Source organism: Nipponia nippon, unplaced genomic scaffold (genome assembly GCF_047370975.1).
Source record: "Nipponia nippon isolate SJK-2023a ecotype South Korea unplaced genomic scaffold, ASM4737097v1 scaffold_3, whole genome shotgun sequence".
Lineage (NCBI taxonomy): Eukaryota > Metazoa > Chordata > Aves > Pelecaniformes > Threskiornithidae > Nipponia > Nipponia nippon.
The window spans coordinates 73124038-73144589 of NW_028262347.1; the positions used below are offsets into that span (position 1 = coordinate 73124038).

The 20552-nt window shown below is 39.4% G+C and overlaps 1 protein-coding gene across 1 annotated transcript in view; it reads left to right on the top strand.

Annotated features, from left to right (window-relative positions):
• PDE3A (phosphodiesterase 3A) overlaps positions 1–16324 on the top strand; it is a 262587-nt gene extending 246263 nt beyond the window's left edge. Inside the window, exons 15-16 of the mRNA XM_087766233.1 lie at positions 3224–3464; positions 6968–16324. Coding sequence (XP_087622359.1) covers positions 3224–3464; positions 6968–7215 — 489 coding nt within the window. The 3' untranslated portion in view covers positions 7216–16324. The remainder of the gene's footprint in view (positions 1–3223; positions 3465–6967) is intronic.
• The last annotated feature ends 4228 nt before the right edge of the window (positions 16325–20552 follow it).

Below are 20552 nucleotides of genomic sequence, written 5' to 3' on the forward strand. Positions count from 1 at the left end.
ACTAGTTATGCAAGGCTCAGCTGATGGTAGCACAAGGAAGGAGGGCAGCCACAGATTGATTTACAAAGACCTGGGAATACAGCCAGGCAGTGGTCCTCTCCTGCCAGGTGTAAGGGACCCCTTAATTGAACCTTTTCTCATTATAACATCTTTAGCCCTGACGAGTGCAAGGGACGGGGCTGTTCTCACACTATTCCTCTGTTGCCCGAGTGGGAACATATTTTGAATGTGCTGATTAGACTAAAGTCCACATCCTGTCCTTTCGAGAGGAAGCAAGCAGGCTAAATCACTGAACCAGACACCCCACAGACTTCTTGGGGAGGCTGTGCAGTAACTTGAAGTCACAGGCTAATCCCTTTTAAAGTCTTTTCATCTTCCCTTATATTTACTGTACTTACAGTTTGAAAAAAACAGGATTTTCTACTGCTGCTGCCTTCTGGAGTATGTAAAGAAATGGGAAAAGGGATAAAATTCAGACGGTGACCTGAAGCTCCTTCATTTATTTCAGATCTCCTGAGAAAAAGAAAGAACAATGACCCTTAAATATATTACATATACAGTTGGTTCCATTTTTCTTTTCATTTTTTCTTAAAGAAAGAGAGTGAGTCCCATAACAACAGTGGTCAGCCTTCATCATCTAAATTTTCTTTCAGGAAATGCTTTTCTTCATATTTGTCTGTTTTCATTACAGCTCTCCCAACAAATTGTACTTCACTTAATTCTGGTGATGATTATAGCTTATGTGGGTGACTACTGCACGCAGACAAAACCTGTTAATCAGATATATGATATGACTCTCCTTTGATCCAACTTAACAAATGTCAGAGGGCAGTAAGTGCTCCAGTGCATTAATATCGTCAAAGTGTTGGCTGGTGAGCTCTGAATCAAGCTTGGGAGGAACACGTGTGGGAGGATACTGTGTTATATGTTCCACAGTAAGAATCTGGGTTATTTTCTATCTGTCAGAAAGGTGGTGCTGCTAATGTTTTCATGCTCTTGGAAGCTGCTCCAAAGGACTGTTGGAGATTTTCTTTCTTATAATCCTGTAATTAAGAAAAAAAAACACATTTGGGATTTATCCTCTCTGCAAAATTTGATTCAGAATAACACGTTCATTATCTTTGTTAATGGCATTCCTTTTGGCATGGGGATTGTGGGCAAATGTATTTGAACTCCTGGCTTGCAAATTCCAAGAGGTCAGGTAGTCAGTAAGGTATTAGGGTTTTCTGGTTTTGTTTTTGTTTTAATAGAAGATGTGTATTCACTGTATTGAGAAATCCATCCCAATGGGTTTCCTGTTTTGTTTTTTTTGCATTCCATGAGTTGCCATGCTGACAGGATACTGATGGGATTGAAAACAGAGAACGTTTTCTTCCTAGGACTTACTTTTGGCATTAAGGAGGATAAGCTAGATTCTCAGTTTATTTAACCTAGGTTCAAATCTGATTTTCTTTAATGTAATATGCTATGAGAGGTGTATCAAACCATCTTCACCATGCTTTTGATCATCACATTTTTTTCTGAGAAGGGGAAAGTCTTCATTTTCTCATTTCTAAAAAGGAGAATTTTATGGGAAGTTTGAATTTCCCTAGAATTGTTATCAAAAAGCATACATATGTACATTCTACCTACACTGTGAAAATAATGAAATATCTTTCTTGAATTTCCTTGAATAAATGCCAATTCCTTTGAAGAATTTAACTCCCATATAAATAAAAACTCCTTATTAAAAACATGTTGCATAGAAACATTCAAAATCCTGTGCAATATTGTTACAGTATGTTTCCTTTTCTTCCCTCCACATGCTCAACATACTTATTTGAAGACAGGTTAGACATATGAAAAAGAATCAAAAAACACACTGCAAGATGTTTCACATAATAAATCATGTTTTAATGGAACATGAAAAAAGAACTTGTAAACATTTCAATAGTCAGCTTTCTTCCCACTACTGACAGCTCACAACCAGGAAATCTCAGATGTGTTACTGTAAAGAAGAGCGAGCTGCCACCTCCTCTTAATTTGCTTGCTATTTCAAGAATGGATGGCATGTTTCAGTGTTTTGTTAACACTAATATTTTACGTTTAATGATCGATCATAACATTTCAGGAACATAAAAGTAACAAAACAAAACACAGGGAAGTGAGACATTTGTCATACATGCTTCGAAATTTACCTGTCATTCTTTGGCCTTCCCAGCTATCAACAGGGTGATGACCAGATACATTTTCCATGACTTTTGGAAAAATTAGGTTACAAGGAGATAAATTCGGGCAATCTGTAATGTAGTGGAAACTGAAAATGTCTCTCCAAATTCTAATCTATACGCTCAAATATAGATCTCTGTATTGTATTAAAACATTAATTTGCATATCAGGCTTGATTAGGGGGATTTGAATTTTTTCTTGGGAAGGTGACATCCAGTCTTGACATGTGTACTCAGCTGAAAACTGATTGATATTACCGGAAGCTTGGCTGTGATATGGATGAGTGAGTATATCAGACTTGATTCTGCAAGAAAGTATTACCTTCTTTTACATCATGAGGGGAGGGAGAAGAAAGTCTTCCTATACCTTCTCTCTACCCTCTGTCCCCAAGAAAAGCTAGCAGTAAATCTTTGTGAGAAAGATTTACTGCTTCTGAGTAACCCTTGCTTTCATAGCGATCATTCTAATAGTCCCAGGAAACAAATACATATGACCCAAAGCCAAGAGGACCTCTCCATGTTATGTATAGTAAGGACAAAATTAATAAGATAACTAGTTCAATGAGATAGCCCTTGCTTGTAGAAGTTCGGTCTTGTGCCCTGCAAACAGGTGGCTGACTACAAGGTTGTTGCGAGCTAACAATCACAAAACCAGAAAGGATTTTTTGAAAATAATGTGAAGAAAGAAAAAAAAAAAAATAATTTTCAAATTTCCACACTCACAGTGTAAAGTACAGGACAAGGGTGGTGGGCATCATTTTGCACAGTCATCAGCTAACGTCCTTGTTAAATTCACACTCTCAGTAGTGGGTCCTCTTACAAGAAAAGAGCTATAACTTCGATTAACCATTTGACGTGATGGCACTGTAGTAATGTCATGCTGGCATGCTATGGAAGTGGCATTAGAGTTGAATTACTTTCATCATTTTTAATTAGTTTGATGTGCATCACTCCTTTTGGTGACATGGTTTTGTTTCATTTACTTCAGAGAAATTACCGCTGTTTTTCATCTCCAGGGTGATGAAGAGGCTAGCCTGGGCTTGCCAATCAGTCCTTTTATGGACCGCTCTGCTCCTCAGCTGGCACACCTCCAGGAATCTTTCATCACTCACATTGTGGGACCACTATGTAACTCCTATGACTCAGCGGGGCTGATGCCAGGAAAATGGATAGAAGATAGTGATGAATCAGGAGACAGTGATGAGCATGAAGAGGAAGAAACAGCAGAAATGGAAACTTGTGAAAATGCTGAATCCAGTAAGTTGTTCACACTTACATTTTTCAACAGAGCAAGTTCCATATTATGACCAAAAACTAAGCAGCCATATTGTAAAAGCATAGAGACCGTGAGCTGGTCAGGTTCAACGTGGGCCTCTCCGGAGTTACAGCGATTCAGTGCTGTCCTTGGTGAAGCTGGCATGTAGCCAGTTACATTGGCAATGGAGATGCTCCATCGTTTCAGGACTGATACACATTGCTGTTCATATCTACTAGTAATTTCTACCTTCATTTGAGGTTTCTGCTGGTGGATCACCCGTCTATGCATGAGGGCTGTTTAGAATATTTCAGCACTGATGTTAGTAGACTGCAACAATTTCAGTTTAAGAAAGGATGGTTGGGAGAAGATTTTTCGAGGAAAACACTCATCATTTCCATGAGTTAGCATGATGTACAGGAATAATAGAATGAGGCTCTGAGATGCTGATGCAGTAAAAGAATTTTCAGCAATGGAAGTATTTTAATGCAAAGCCCTTCAAGGTAACATGTGAAGAGTGGGGAATCGGCACTGAGCATTGTGGTGTTGTGTGCTGGGAGCTGCGCCACTTGGCCCTTCTGGCTAATCAGTAACTAAAGCTGATAGTCTCCTGCCTCTCCTCCAGAAGGGTAACAATGCTGACATTTGTCATATTCAGAGGAAAACTTTGTACCTTGAAAGGAGATCTCAGGAACTCATTGGAAGTGATTTTTAAGAGAAAAGGCTACAATTGTAGGCCTGCTTCTTTTACCAGATTAATCCTTCATGCGTTACCTTTTCCTCTCCTTCGTGTTCCTCCTCCCTCTGAATTTCCTACTACCGTTCTTTTATTTCCTTCCTCTGGGTCATCTTTCTTCTCCTCCCCTATATCTAATCCTTCTAGAAAGCATCAGCCTTAAGTGTGTTAGTGAAATACTGATACATAGCTTTTTCTCTTAACAGCCTCACTTTTTTTGCTCTTTCCCACACACTTTCATGCCCTACTGAGTATCATCCCTATTTTCTGTTGGGAAAGCTGAGAAGCAGAAAGATTTGATGATTGCCGTAAATCATAAGGACGTGGAAGTAAAATCTACATCTCCTGATGTGCAGAATTGACCTTTTATCTCTAGTAAGATCCAGGGGTATATGGTTTGTATTTAAGAAATCATTGCTGTTGTTCACACACACACTGGCACATATTTTAAGTTCAGCAGGTTCACATGCCCAAAAAATATTGTTGAGAACAGTTACCATTAAGTAATATAGCACACAGCAGGCAGAGACACATGTTTCTGTGGCAGATAGGCATTTATGGAATTGCCTACGGGGGGAAAGCGTATGCAATTGGTAATCAACATAGATCCCGAAGCCTGAAACTGATATTGCTGTATTAAAAAGAAAGATGAAGGATGTTCTTGTTTATCCATTGGAATGTCTAACCTTATTTTGAAATCCTTAGCTTCCTTTCACCTCATTTCTGTATTCACTTATCTTCTGTATCATTGCTAGTCAAGTCCAACAATGCTGCTTTCTGGTTAAAAGCACAGACCATTATTAACCCTTGTCACATTAAAAACAGACCATTTTTCAGTTGTCTTCATTTCCTTTTTCACATTCTACTCCATGACAGTACTTTACTATTCAACCCAGTGCTTTTAGGCTCTTTGTCTTTTTCAAAACCTTAAAAATGAATGTATCAGAAGTTTTGAAATATCCAAACAAATTCTTCCTTACTTCCTTCTTACCAAATCTGGGGTGCTCATCTTCTCGATCATACCAACGTGTTATAAACTGTTTTCTTCCAGTTTCCTGAGTTCTCTGTGACTGTGTGGATCTGAATCAGGAATCTACGGCACCTTTTGTGTCGATATAGGGCTCTTACAGGTCGTTAGAAATTTATACCTGTGATCAACACAATTTTGGATGTTCTAAACTTTCTCAGTGAAACAAAATAAAAGGTTGAGATGTCAGATGCGTAGATACTAGGAGTTGTGTAGATGTTGGTGAAGATCTTTTTCTTGATGGAAATGCCTTTTAGGCAGGTGGAATTGTGGCAGAAAACACTTCACCTAGGTCCTGATAATTCACTAAAGCAGCTGAGATAAATTTAAGAGTTATAAAACCTTAAGGTAGCTTAAAATAGTTTTTGTTATTATATAGCAGCATGTAATTCCCCCCAAAGTTCTGATGCAATTATAAGAATTAAACAGGCTCAGTCTTTAGTGATTCAGACAAATTTTAACACCACAGCAAGTGCTCGCTGGTGTCTGCAGAGAGCAGCAAGATGCGGGGTCACCCAGGAAACCCAGGAGAGAATGTCCTGCTGCGGCATTGGCAGGGCAGGGGCTTCTGATTAGTGATAAACCTGAAGGTTTCCTGCAGGGAACCGAGGGCTTTCTAATGAAGGATTGAGTTGGATTTGGTCTGTGCTCAGTGAAAAGCTCTTTGTTTCCAGTTCAAAAGCTTCAAGGGCTAAACGTTTTGGATCCTGACACAGACATACTTTAGGCAACCTGAAAATACTAATCCACGCAAATTTATTTGGTACAAAACATTTCTCTACGTCACCTTCTTTAAAAAAGAAATCAGCAGTTGTCTTTAGAGGGGTTATTATTTCAGTTCTGTGACTGCCATTACCGCTGTTAATGACCAGGGAAAATTTTTCAAGCTTTGTACTGTTAAGGAGTTAACAATCTGCGTTGGACAGACTATATTGACACAGAAAAAAACACATTTCAGACAGCAAAACACTTGTAGTGCAGCTGTGTCAGAAGCCATGAGAACTACCAGTGGCAAAAACATATTATAGGTTAACAGCAGGGGAGTGATGCTTCAAAACCGAAGACAAGCGAGCTCCGTGAGAGTATTTGGCTATATGACTACTTCTTCAGTGGTCAGACTCCATTGCTGAAGCAATGTTGTGCAAAGGCTTTAAGGTCATCTCCACTGCAATGGTGGAGTGATAAATCTCTGAGTTTGAAAAGGGAATGTAGGAATGGGTTCCCACCTTTGATTACTAATGCCTGCTCATTCATTATCCTTCTACAGCTCAGATCAGAGGTAAAATGGGGAGAAAAGAAAATCAGGATTTTTTTTTCTAGGGCAATCAGCAGGGATCCATTGAGGGCGGGGGCGGGCACAGAATTTAATGTTTGTTATGGAGCAGGTTGATCAGAGTCTTTAAGTACTTGATACAAAAAAATGAGCAGAAACAACTCAGGAACATGTTTTATGCATAATCATTCAAGCACTAGATGTCTCTGTGAGCTGCACGGTCAGGGGCAGCATGCAGCCTGTGATAGGATGAAGCTGGCGCTCAAACTGTGCAGGAAACCAGTTTGCTTTCCGGAGGTCTGGAGAGGCATAGCTTTCTGAATTTTAAGACTGTTTAATTTTGTGGTTTTAAAAATCTGTTGGTGCAGTTCCTATATGTCATAGTACACCCTGTCTGCTTCCTACACCTTCAGTCCCTTTTCCTTCTCTCACAGAAAATGGTACATTAATGTCACATGGTATTTTACAGGAAAGAAGAAGTTCAAGAGGAGGAAAATCTACTGTCAGATCACTCAGCACCTGCTTCAGAACCATAAAATGTGGAAGAAAGTAATTGAGGACGAGGAGAGGTTAGCCGGAACAGAGAAGCAAGGCGCGGACCAATCCGCGCTGCACCAATCTTCAGAACAAATCCAGGCCATCAGGGAGGAGGAGGAGGAGAAAGGGAAGCCCAAGAGGGATGAAGACGAGAACACAACTGTAGAACCTAACCAATGACAATATTTACAGCAGTATTTTAAGACAGATTGACTCATGCACAGACTCTTTCTCAAGCCAGCACAGCATTTAGACACAACACTGTAGAAGTATGGGATAATGCGCCTACAGCTGTTTAATTTGTTTCTCTTTCCTTTTTATGGTGAGGTACATTGTTTAAACTCCTATGCTCAAGGAAGCTTTCACACTGCGACACCGGCTTTTACAGACTTTCTTTAAAGAGATTTGGGGGTGGGTGGAATTATATAAAAATATATATATATATATATATATATATAGCCAGGGTTATTGGCTGCGCACTTCAGCAAAATACATTTAATGATATATTATGGTCACTGTGATATTTACAGAAGAAAGTTATCTAAGGAAATGCTGCTTCTAAAGCACATTTGCAGTTAACAGTAAGGTACCAGTTAAGTAGCTTTTGCTCTTAATGCTGAGGGATAAAAGTTCCAAAACTCTATATGAATGCTGATATATCCTGCCAACATATATGTGTGCGTGAGGGGGGGCTTGTGAGTGTGAGTGGATGTAATGTAATATAGCATACTTTAAGTTCTTATTACACTAGCTGTAGCACATGTCCCAATACACGACAACAAACAGAAGGTCTGAATTTTAGAGAATTTGTGCCCACAAGGAAACCGGAGAACATTCTGAGGAGCTTTGCATTCCCCATAGACCTCCAGGTCCCAGTTTGTACTCCGGCTGCAGGCAGCAGCCTTTCAGCAAGGACTGCGGTGGCCCGGGCTGCTGGCCTGGCTCCATCTGGCTGTGCGGTCTCCTCCGCCTCCTCCTCGTCCTCCTCCTCCTCTTCAGCACTTCCCAGACTGCTGGCGAAAGGGATGTGCCAGGAAGTTTATTTTCCAGAGGGGGTTACGAGGGACTGTGTGGCACGCTGGTCTGTTCCCCTTGAGAGGACCTGGCCCTCTGTAGACTTCTGAGCGCGTGAATGGGTGCCTGGGGCAGTGCGTGTGTTTGGGCAGGAGAGAACAGAGAGCAAATGTGTGTACGTACTCGGAAACTAGAGGCACGCCGTCATCTTCCTACCCTAACCTTATGCCTCCGTGCATCAGTGGCCAAATATATCATTTAAGAACGAAGCTAAACTGTGTCTCTTGAGAGCAAAAGAAAGGGAATGTGGGGGCCATGCCCTTCCTCAGAATAAAAGGCAAACGATGCATTAGGAGCAGCGTGGGGGACAGGTGCCAGTCCTGCATCGGCCGGACACTCATATGTCTCAGCAACCACTCACATGAGCTTCAGAGAACTGGGTTTTTCAGTGTGAGGTGCTGGATGGGAGCAGTTTGTTGCTGGCATTCTGCTTAGAAGCAGCGTGTTTGATCCCACCAATATACTTTTTTTCTTTTTTCTTTTTTCTTTTTTTTAAGAGAAAGGAGAAGATCAGGCCTGTAAGAAGAACAGATCTTCTTTATTTGTTCTGTTTATTTGTTTTCTCTGTTGTTTATGCTGTGAGCCAAATGTCTATTTAAAAGGTTGGATATTCACTTTCAATATTTTATTTCACGATATTATATTTGTCAATGATTAGCTATCTAGATGTAAATATGGAAAAATTTTTATGGGTTCCTGTAGATAATGATATCTTTAAGAAAAAAAAAAGAAAAAGAAAAAAAGGGAAAAGTTTTTTTGTAAAGCTAATTTTTTAAAAATAAATACAAAAACATTTTTATACAGTGTAGCCATTTCCAAATCCAGCAAATAAAGTCTTGAGTAATTTGTATAGACCCTTCTGGGAAGCCGGTGGTCTACAGGATCAAGGCTTTAAAATGTTAATGCTCTTTGGGACTGGCAGCACCAACCAGTACCACACAATTTAGAGTTTTGTTCCCACAAAAAGACTTATATATATAAAGTTCAGTATCTCTCAAAAATCATTTGACTATGTATGCTTTTTGTATTTTGATCCTGCAGCCCCTTGCCAAGACGAGGATTGCTGTGTGAGTAAGAATGCTTGTGAAAGGAAGAGTTTGTAGGAGAAGTCTTTTCTGTATTAAATTTCTGACATTGCATCCATCACTTTTTGCTATTGTTACGCATTCACCGTATTTCATGATCCTATCAATACCTCCCCAGAAATGTTGGAAAACGTTCTCTATCAAAGCCAATCAGCATGTGTGTTATCACTTCGGAGCTTCTTTTTGCTTTGCATTTCCGTTAGAGTGAGCTTTTGCTGGAAAACAGGATTTTGGTTTGTTACAGGTTGCATTTGCCTGCTATCATCCCTTCCTACTCTTATGAGTACAGAAGGCATTTGCCTTTCAACAGTGACTCTAGAGCATGGCTCTGAATGCTCTTATCAGCAGAAATATTTAGTAAGTGTTTTTCAATGAAATCAGAAAAGCAAAGATCCAAATTGCACTTTTATTTTAAAGGGAAAAGATATAGCAGAATTCATTCAAAAGAAAAAAACCTGTCTTCAAGATCTCACCAAGTCTTCACCAATTCCAGCTTACACTGTTTTCACACCTCTTCAGTCACTTTGATTAATCATTTTGTTTGGGTTTTTCTTGTATAAGTGATACGCATACCTTATAGTATGAGAAGAATTTAATATGCCTCATTCTGTCCTTTAAAAATTAAACTTAGAGATGCTTTAAAATGTCACATCTCCAAGCACTTTTTTTCCATTTTCAGTGCGTGATCACTGAGACTGGATTTTTTATATTGATTTTTATATTGCCTTTGCTAGAAGAAGAAAAAAAGAAGTTATTGCAGAAAGTGTTAGTGGGTGCCCAGTTGGTAAAATGACAAAGAGGCATTCAAGAATGAGGCGAAATCCTGCAAGTGGACTTCAAATACTCCTCTAAGCAGGTATATGCAGGGTTGAACTAAGAAAAATTATCCTAAAAATGTGCTGAAATGGAATTATTATATTTTTCCTAGTCATCATTTTTGGTTGCCATTAGGTAAAATCAGTGTCAGCTTCTAATTTGTTAAGATTTCTTTCTGTATGGCCAATGCAGCTGTCACAAATTGTTACTGCATTGCTACACAAGCCTGTTCGTGGGTACAGTTTGATTAACTCAGGTCTTTTACAGTGAAGGAATTGTGGACAGGCTTAAAATCAGAATGATCATGGATTTTATCCAAACTGGAAGGAATACCAGTGAGGAAGCTTAAGTAGCTGGGAGTGGTTAACTTGGTAAGAGGTGACGTTTTTTTGCACTCCAAATAGTTACTAATAGAATCCAGTTTCTGCAGGTGTCCAGGCCTCATGAATCTGATTTTCAGTCTTTGCAGTGCATTTCTGGCAGGCAATGATCAGGAAATTTCCCAGGTTGGTTTAAATATAACACAAACTAAAATACTAGAGAGATTTCATATCAAACATGTGAGTACCATTTTTTTTTGCTTTGGGATTTTTTAATAGAAAATGAAGCAGGTAATTTTTTAATTTTTTTAACAGTTTCTAGTCCAAAGGAGGCAAAAGTTTTTGACCTGCAGTTGCAGCAACCTTTTGGAAGCTAGACCTTGATGGTTTTCCACTTTGCACAGTCCTTTGGTGTTGCAAAACCCAAATAAACCACAGCCTGTGCAATATTTTTGGAAAAAAATAAAGAAAAGAAAAAGAATTATATTCTGTCAGCAAAGTGCTCAGCATTCAAGTGGGATGTTTACAATGTTGATATGGATTTCTGGTATGTACAATATGCAAAGAGGTTTGTTAAATACTAGAAAAATCAAGCTCCATTTAAACTGTTTTGCAGTAAAAAAAAAAAAAGGCACATTTTAGTTTTCAGATCTTTAAAAAGAGGGAGAGAAGGATTGAACTATTTTTTCGGACTGGAATTTTGTTTTCTTCACTGTAATGTCACTTGGCAGCTGGTCCTGTTCCCTTCTAGTCTAGAAGAAGTTTGCTGTTGCCTTAAAGAGGAGGCTTTTTGCAGTGCTTGCAGCTCCCAGTGTAGTGAGAAGAGCACGCTGCCGGTCACGTAGCGATCGCATATCAACCCTTCTGTCCCCATATTCCCAGTTTGCTTGATAGTCACATGCTGTTTACCATGGAATATAACTTCTCTCATTATGCTTGTGTTGCAGAAGGAACACATGGAAGTAGAGAGTGTGAAAGCCCCAAACTATTTATTTTATTACCTTTTCTTTTAGGAGTCCGAGACTTTGGTTTCCAAGAACCCAAAAATACCTGTGTCTAGAAGTAATAATTTCCCCCATGTTCAAAGGGCCATAGTTTACTATTTATGCTTTAATTCTTGATGGAACCTGGCGTTTCTTGATTTGTTTTGAGCTAATGTACAGAGCATGTTGGCATTCATCTCTGAAAATCAGCTGCCTTCTCCAGCAGAAAGATGGTGTCTGATGCAATGCTGCAAGCCATCTATCAGAAGTGAGTTGCAGGAATCTACTAGGTAAAAGGGATTCTGCTGTGGTCTTGGCAGCATTTTGAACTCCCTTGCTCTGTAAGTGAAATCCTTTACAGAAAGCTGGGGAAACGGCTGTGTGTCACCAATGGCCTCCCCTGTGACCTTGTGCAGGGTGATGGCTGTCATAGCAAATGACGGTCACGTTCTGGCAGTAGATGGTTCCCAGGGCAGATATAATTTGAGAATACATTTGTTAACAATACAAGGATAGTTGTTCATCAGTTTTTACCCTGACATCATGTGTAAACGTCTCTCTGCATCATCATCAAGTTAAAATCCACAACTGCGATTGCTCAGGACCTTTTGAGTGGATGCATCTGGGACTTTTACCCTTAGTGTACTACTGTTAGAAGTTCTTAAGATCCTGGTGGTCTGAATTTGGAAGGGAGTTAAGTCTGTAAAGGTTCAGATAGATGCTTCTAGAAGTACCATTTGGTATCTAAGCAAATTCTGTACCCAACTCCCTTTTTATGTTTTCCATGCTGGACATCAAGTTCATTTGTTTTCTTTAGAAAGTTGTCCTAAATTTCTGCATCACCTGATTCAAGGGTGGGAGAGGCAATGCAGATGTGCTGTGGCTCATTCTAGAGCTAAGCCATCTGATAGACATAGTGTTCAATAGGTTGGGAGGGCAGCAATGACAGTCTATGGCTTTTCTTTCTCTGAAAGAAGAGGCTTTTAACTGTTGGAAAACCTGTAATTCATAAAAAAAAAGTATAATATTTGCTATTACTTTTGCAAGTACTGTTATGGTTGAGATGTTGCAGCATTATGTGTTTAAGGAAGAAAGGTTTCAATTTAAGGATGAGTATGAGAATTTCTTGAGAATCCCACAGCCTCATGGGCAGAAGATTAGATCGAGGCACGTGCCCAGAGTGGAGAACGTGCCTCTCCCAGGTCTGCTGCAGGCACCACAGCTGGGAGGCGGGCGTGGAGGGTTTCTTGCTCTTTCCAGTCTCAGGCCTGGACGTTGGCCTGAGAACTTGGGTATTCCTGAGCTGGCAGCACAGCGCTGGTGTAATTAGTCCTCGAGTTGATGGGGTTGTAGACCTACAGGGAAAAAGTCAAACTGGCAATTTGTAGGAAAGAGAAAAGGAAATTGTAGTCCAGTATGAAACAGACTTAATTTTCCTTTTCTTTCAAAATCAAATGTAATCCCACTAGAATGAAGTAACCATGGAGTTTCTGGGGTTTTAATTACTGTATGATGTTGCCGCATTGGTCAAAATGATGGCAGCATTAAAGACAAGATAATTGTCCCATTAACTAGGCTGTGGGAATCTTTTTTTTTTTTTTTCTTATTTTTAGGTGAATCAACAAATAAGAGTGTCCAGGCCTTCTGAAGAAAATGCATGTTAAGTGTTTTTGAACAGATGGGGGAATAATTGAAATTAGGTCTTAAGCATTGGAAGAACTAGCGAAAAATACTGATTATTGGAGACAAACTTTGAATTAGAGCAAAATAGCACCAATACTTTTGAGAGCAACTTGGTATGATAAATCTTTCTTTGAATTTCATCACTTTCATTTGGCAAAACAACATTCCTCTGGAGGTAAATCAAAGCAGGGGTTTAGCCCCTGCTGTGGTAGCTATTGAATCCCAGTGTTGGAGGGAGCAGTGCGAGAGTTGTCCTCCATTTACATCCTAATTATGATTTATTCAGAGGCCAGTAGTGCGATTTTCCTGGCAGGCAGGTGTTCTCTTGGTGAAAAATACATCACACCTCCTCAGTAAGATGCAGACATCGCCCGTGTGAGCACCTGCCTGAATTCTTAGAACGATACAAGCTCCTCAGGAGCCTGCAGGTGGAAGAGCGCGGGTGCATTTCTGGAGAGTCCATTTTCACAGTGACAAAAGGGGGCAAAAGCTTGAGCTAGCTGAGAATACTACTTTGATAAAACTGAAACAACAATAAGCATTGTGCAGTTTGAAAGCTTGCCAATGTCACTTGAGGTGTGTGCAAAAATTTCCCCGAGTGCTTGCACATGTAAAACTATTCCTTCTGAAAGGTGCTGAGTTCAGGTATAACCAACTGGCCTTGGCTGTGGTTTGTCGAGCTGAAGGATGGAGTAAACCAAGAAGGATTTTTGACTGAAGTAGTTTAATTCTCCCTCATTAAAGAAAACTTTACTTGGTGCTAGAGAAGGAAAAAAATGATAATATTTATTTCAGTTGAGATTTTCAGGTGGCTAGTCAGTGCCAGTGGTTTCTTACTTCCAAGGCCGTGCTTGCAGTAGGTCTGAAGTGTGGAAGTGGGACAACAGATGACACTTGTTCTGCTGTTGATGGCATATGGGATCTGTGTGCACCAAGGAGCACCACTGAAATCTGCAGGCGTGGAAAGGAGTGTATCCCAACAGTGAATCAGATGAGGAAACCCAAATATTTCTGTTTTCTGTCTGTGTGGAAGCATAAGAGCAGGTATAAAGGATTTTGCCACAGCTGCAGACCATGTATCCTTTTATGATTAAATTCTCTTGTCCTGATTCAAAAAACATAGAAACCAGATCAAATAAGCAAAACAGCATGTGCTATGGCCCCAGCAAGGGAGGCATGCGTTAGCTTGCTTTTCCTTTGGCTCGCAGAGGGAGTTACGCTTGCACCGTTGGCCTGCAAATGGCACGGAGTCCCGGGCGGCACGGCACGGGGGGAGGAACTGGTGGGAGGTAAAGAACAAATGCCAAATTTCAGAGGGCTGTTGTCAAAGTAGCTGGAGAAATACCTGAGGGTAATGTAATCCAACTCTATACCCACCTCGCCGTGGTTTGCTCGCAGCGATAGCCCCGAGGCAGTGGGCTCTGGTTTTCAACGCCGTCTTCCTTTACCATAGCGAACACTTACAAACAATTAATGTGAATTAGCAATTGCTCTTTGCTTTTAAATATTTATTTAAAGGAGATGATAGAATTTTGGGGGTTTTGTTGTAGGGTTGTTTTTTTCTCCCCTGACCCTAGCCGTTTTGCCCCCTGCTTTTATAAAAAGGAGAAAAAAAAGGGTCTGTAATCTGATCAGAGAGAAAACGGTTAGGGGTTTGCCATGTGTGTACATACTACTTTAGGTAGAACGCCTGTTGTCTGTTAAAGCTATCTTTTCTTTTCAAAATTCCTGCCTGATTCTGACACACGATAAAAATCTGTATTTGAATGCAAAATTTTCATTTTTAGGTGTTTGTAAACCTTACTGCAGTACTACAGGTGGTATCCTAAAAGATCAAAGACAGTGTTAATAACTGCTATGTGGTGTTGATGATATTTTTAATATTTCAGTCATGTCAGCATACATTTGGTCATTACTTTTCTAAAGTTAAATCTTTTCTTGAGTAATCGATATAAGATGTTTGCATGATGGAAAGTAATTTAAGTTCACTTTTTAAAAAGACGTGATTCCTACTGTGGGTTATGTTTCTTTAACAGATTAACATTTTCACTGATGGGTGGCAGTTTTTTTCTTTTTAGTGCTTTTGATAGAGAAACATCTAGGACATTTTCCAACAGAAACACATTTTGTAATCTTTGCCTCCAGTTGTGGAAGTAGTACCTTTCAAAAATAATTGTTTTCCAATACAGTTTGGCCATCTGAGTAACAATATGCAAGCATGTACATCACGTACAAGATATGATTAAAAAAAAAAAAATCCCATTTTGGTGAAAGTAATCAAGAAATTAATCCCATTTTGGTGAAAGTAATCAAGAAATTAATCTAGCAAGGTCAAAACCCTTTCTGAGTGAGAATTTTGGGTATGTTGATATAATTGAAGCACTCGATCCCCCACCAGATTTTGGGGCCAAATCATACAAATTTTGTATTTTCAAATTCACAAAAGGCCAACCAAAGGGTTTTTTACTTCAGAAAACACTGAGGAATTTGGTCACCTTACATCCTATGCTATGAGGTTTGACTCCTGGCTTGTGGCCTCAGGGCACTGCGCCTCAGACACAGTTATTTTATGATGATTTATGATTCAGACTCAGCTCTAGTATCAAGTTTCCGCAATTCACCCATCTACTTCAAAATTAATCCCTCCTTGATTTTTTTCACTTCAAAAGGTGAGAGAAAGGGGGGGAAATACAATTTTATATAGCTCTATTTGAAAAGGGTTTTGTGTACCTTTGTAATTCTTTTGGAGCAATATTTTAAAAAATAACTGCCAGCCAAAGTGGCAATGCAGAAAAGTGCCATCTTGTTCAGGATTTGTACACACCAGTTTTTAACACAGTGTTTTCACTAAGTACTACATATGTTAATTTATATTTATATATTGTCAATATTGTTGTAACCAAGCTTCTCCTTTTTAAACACTTCAGGAACCAGGCCTTGTATTTTTAGGTGATTTTCATAAACAGAATAATTCTTTTCCTTTCACTAGTATCTTGCACTCGATACATGTAGCAATACTTAATATATTCTCTTCACAAGTATTTGTTAAGTGATTTAGTTAATGGCTGATAAATGTTTTGTACAAAATAGATTCTGTACAGGAAAAAAAAATCTTTTAGATAAACATTATTTATTTTTACTGTTTTGTAAGTTAGACACTATATGAAGCTCCTTTTTGCCAGAATTACTGGAAGTGCCTCTCGGTAAAATGTATTATACAGTAAATATGTATTCAAAATTATTAGAAATACTTGTCACAAAATGAACAATGTGGATGTTGCAATGTGAAGACAAATGTACAACATAAATATAATTCTGTGGTATCCTGTTTGCTGTGTTTCTTTTTCCTTTATTGAACAAATTTGCTTTCAGCGCCCAGCTTTCAGTTTAAGCGCCAGACTATGGCCTGTAGCTTCTTCAAACTCTGATTCAAATCCAGAAAAGCTGGTATATATTGAATTACTGTTTTCTCTGCCAGCCCTGCTTGGTATGTGTTAGTGACCCATGCTCACATTTATTGGTATCCTGTTATCTGCAACTTTTACTAACAGAATTCTGCACTTTATTTCAGATCACTAATAAATCCCATGTTAAATGCTGTGTGACTCAACCAATCTGTGGAAGGCCTCATTGTAAGCATCCTTCTTTAATGATGACCAATATTTTAACATCCGTCATCTGTGTACTTTTCAATCCAATTAATATGGCCTATAATGATTGAATGTGGTCTATATTAATGGCACTATTCAGCCGTAGTAATGCAGCATGACTAATGCTTCCAGAGAAAATGAAATGTGTCACCTTAACTGTGTTTTCCTTATTAATCACAGAAGTAATCTGTTAAAGTGGGACATCAGTAAGTGAAATCAATTTTCTAGCAATTATATTGGTAAGTATACTGTCATTCTTCAGTGAAAGATTTTGCTAGTCCATTATGTGGGCTAGGATTGACATCTAGCTACTTTCTTGGCTCACTGTTTATAATCTTAAAAAAAAGTATCTTACAGCTGTCTAAAATTTTCCCATTTTTTAAGTTTTATTACCTACTTTCATCAAAGATCTGGAGAGCTCTTCAGCCAACTCATTTGAAATGGCTGCATACAAATTATCTAGATCAACTGTATATTTAAAGCCTCTTTTCCTATAGCTTAAAAATTAACAGATTTCAAAATATAAAAAGCATCAGCCACATATCTAGCTGTCAGTTTTGAAGTCCCACCAGTTTATTTGTCCTCTGGCTTAAATTCTGAATGGCAAAAATGGAAGAAAATTTGCAGCAGGAAGGTATTAATTGGGGTCATTGCCAGTACGAAAGTAAAATATGGTTATATCTGTTCTAAGGGAACTGCTCATAAGCCTGCAGCTGGTCTGTCCGAAACACTTAATAGCTCCCTAGCATGGAACTACATGATCCAGAGATTCACAGCTGCCCACAGAAAAGCATACAACTGGAGTAACAAAGAAAACCTCTTTTCCTTCAGTACTCCTCATCACAAAGAGTAGGGGCTACGAAGGTAAAGGCGGCACTTGTCTTTGAAAATCACCGAACTCTCTCTGGAGCTCTTTAAACAGCAAGAGGTTCCCATGGGAAGAGATGAGCAATAAAACATGGAGCAGAAGCAGTCAATCTGCTAATGAGACCACACATGAGCATGCCTCTCCTGGGGTTCTGGTAAAACATAAAGGAGGCCATGACGCACAGTCAGTAGCAGCTCAATTAAATGTTGCATTTTCCAGGTGTTCAAATTACTCTCAATTGCCCAGGCAAATCCACTTGCCTACAACCACTTAAAACGTTTCACTAAAAATAGAAATCTCAGAGAACTCTTGGCACTCTCTTTAGCAATACTTAATTTAATGTTTCTTCAATTGTCTCACCAAAATCCTGTGGAAATCGACATTATCCCTCATGCTACCATGGACTCCCTGGTTGTCATCGGTGATTCACATAAGGTTAGAACAACAAACGACTTTGACAGTCAGGTGTGTAACTTCCAGGTGCTGCCCTGACTGATGGGGTCTGTAGCTCGGGACAGCCATCCCACACAGTCTGGGGGAGATTTTTAACCACTCCACACTGGGATCCCAAAAACCTGGCATGCTGAGAAGGAAACTGTCAAAGCCAGCTACTTTGTTGGCTTCACAGCCAAAAGGTGATACTAACATTGCCTTAATTTGTGAGCTGTGGGAGAAAATGTGCAAGTTTAAAGTTTTGCCTAAGGTTTTGATGGCTTGTGTCACACCCAATCCAGACTGCTAGTTATAATCCCTAAATAACCTGGGATAGATGCGGTCGTAATGGTTTGGAAGTCTGATACAGATAAAAGTCTGCTGCAACATCTGCTTGTCTGCAGCCAGGAAATACAAAGCAGAAGGTTCCCGTTTGATCTGCATGATGGCTCCATTTACAGTGGCTTTTGTTGTTGTTGCTGGTAAATTACTTCCCCTCACAATCCTTTGCACATGTCAATTGTTTATTACTGTGCTTGCCAAAGGCATCATATTCTACACATTCACCACCTTCTGTGTAATAAACTCTACTGTTAAATTCTTTACACATTCCCTTTCCATATTTCTGGCCAGAATCTTTGGGTTTAAACCTAGTTCAAAGAACTTAACTGCCTTACAGAAAGTGCTATGGGATTTTATTAAGATTAATAGTATTAATCCCTAGTGGCTGGACAAATTCCAGTTTCTTTTATTACGTTCTTCTAAATTAAAAATCTCCCCAAATCTCCAGTGGGTACAAATGCTTCCTGCCCTGAAGAGATGTGTCACTGGCTCTCTCATTCAGGCTTCTTGTTATACCCCCTCAGAGATGGGTTTCACAGGGCCCATTGGGATCTTTGCAAAGCATGGTGCTATATAAGTATACATGTTACTTCTCTTCTCTTGAAAATTCTAGTAAAAATCTGTCTGGGTCCATAATTTTGGGTTTGTTTTTTTTCCCATCATTCAGGAAGGAAAACCTCCTAGCCCTTTTACCTGATCGGTTACCTTCTGCAGGTGCTTTCAAGGTGATCTACAGCCATTATGCACGTTCCTATACATTACCTCAGGCACCCAGCATGGGGAACATACGTAGAAAATGTGGTACTGTTCTATGATCAAGTGCAGCAAACGCTAAATTTACTGCAACTGCTATTTTTGAAAATCCTTCTTCCTGAAGTCTCATGAAAGGGGCTGAAAAATCTGAATGTCATGAATAATTTGATGAGCACCTCGGCATAATGAGACTTCTCAGAAGGACCTGTGGATATCCTAATAAGTTAGCCGGGCCCAAAAAATAATGAGTCTTCTATTGCTTTTGCTGTTCTTTGATAAGAAAATTGTTCTTTGAGGCTAGACCTGGAAGTCCTTAGCTGGGCAAAGAAGTACTGTCGTCAAGGCTGAAATTTTCACTGCAATCCCCAAGTGCTTCCAACAACCGAAGCGTATTGTTTGTCTCTGGTTCTTTGATGTGGAATGGATATGCAAGGTTTGTTCTGACAGTGCGTTTCCTGCTCCTTTATGTTCTTAGCAAGCATGTTCTTAGGACTGGCAACAAAAAGAAGAGGAAGACTAACGTCAAGAAATAATGTACCCATAGCAATAGAGGAGTACAGCTAAAGCAATTAAAATTATATAGGTGGTGAAACTGGATTGCTTTATTAGTTAACTGTAAACAGCTTTACTGTATATGCTTGTTATTTACTCCAAACTACATCTTTACCTAGGAATCACAGCAAGCAGAAATACAGGGTTTTTATAAATTACAAAAGTTAAATTGTACTAAAATGTAAATACTCAGAGATGTTTCTTAGAAAGAAAGAGCTGCTTGCAAGCCGTCATGCTTTCTAGGTTGCCTTTATTCTGGCAGATGCATTTCCAGACTCAACAGTGGCGTGATGCCTTGAGCTTCCTGCTCTCTGGACAAGGATTCAAGAGATCTGGATCTGCTGGAGTTTTTCCTGAGCTCTGCACAGAATTCCTGCATGACCTTCAGCAAACATGAACATTTTCAATGCCTCTCCTTCAAATGCGAATATTACTTGCTGTTTAGCCAGCTCTCTCGATCTTGTCTGCTGTATCTTAGCTCCCGCACTGAGCCCTCCAGGGGTTTAGCAGACCATTGCTGCAGGAGAACTCTGGGTCACAAGCAGTTGCTGCCATGACCGGCTCTCCTCTCTGAGTCATTCCAGGCACAGCAGAACAGCTCAGGGCTGGAGTATTTACGTGCTAGCATAAATAAAATTATAAAGGAGCATTTGGCCAAGTGTCAATCTGAGTAGCTGAGGACTCATTCTACTGAGAGTTTCTACGTAGCTTTGCTTTGCAATGCAGTATTAAGGCTTGGGAATGTGTTCTCTGTAAGAGCATGGGAATTATGTAAATTCAAATTTTAAGACGATATGGTATATCAAAATCCCATTTAAACATTTTTTGTTTTCTTTTTTTAAAAAGTCAATATCTTCCTTTTGGCAGATAAAAACAAAAGTTTCTTTGCAGCCATCGTGTGTGTACTCAGATTTCAGCATAAAGTTTATATTTACAAAGAAGCCCTTATGATTTAAATA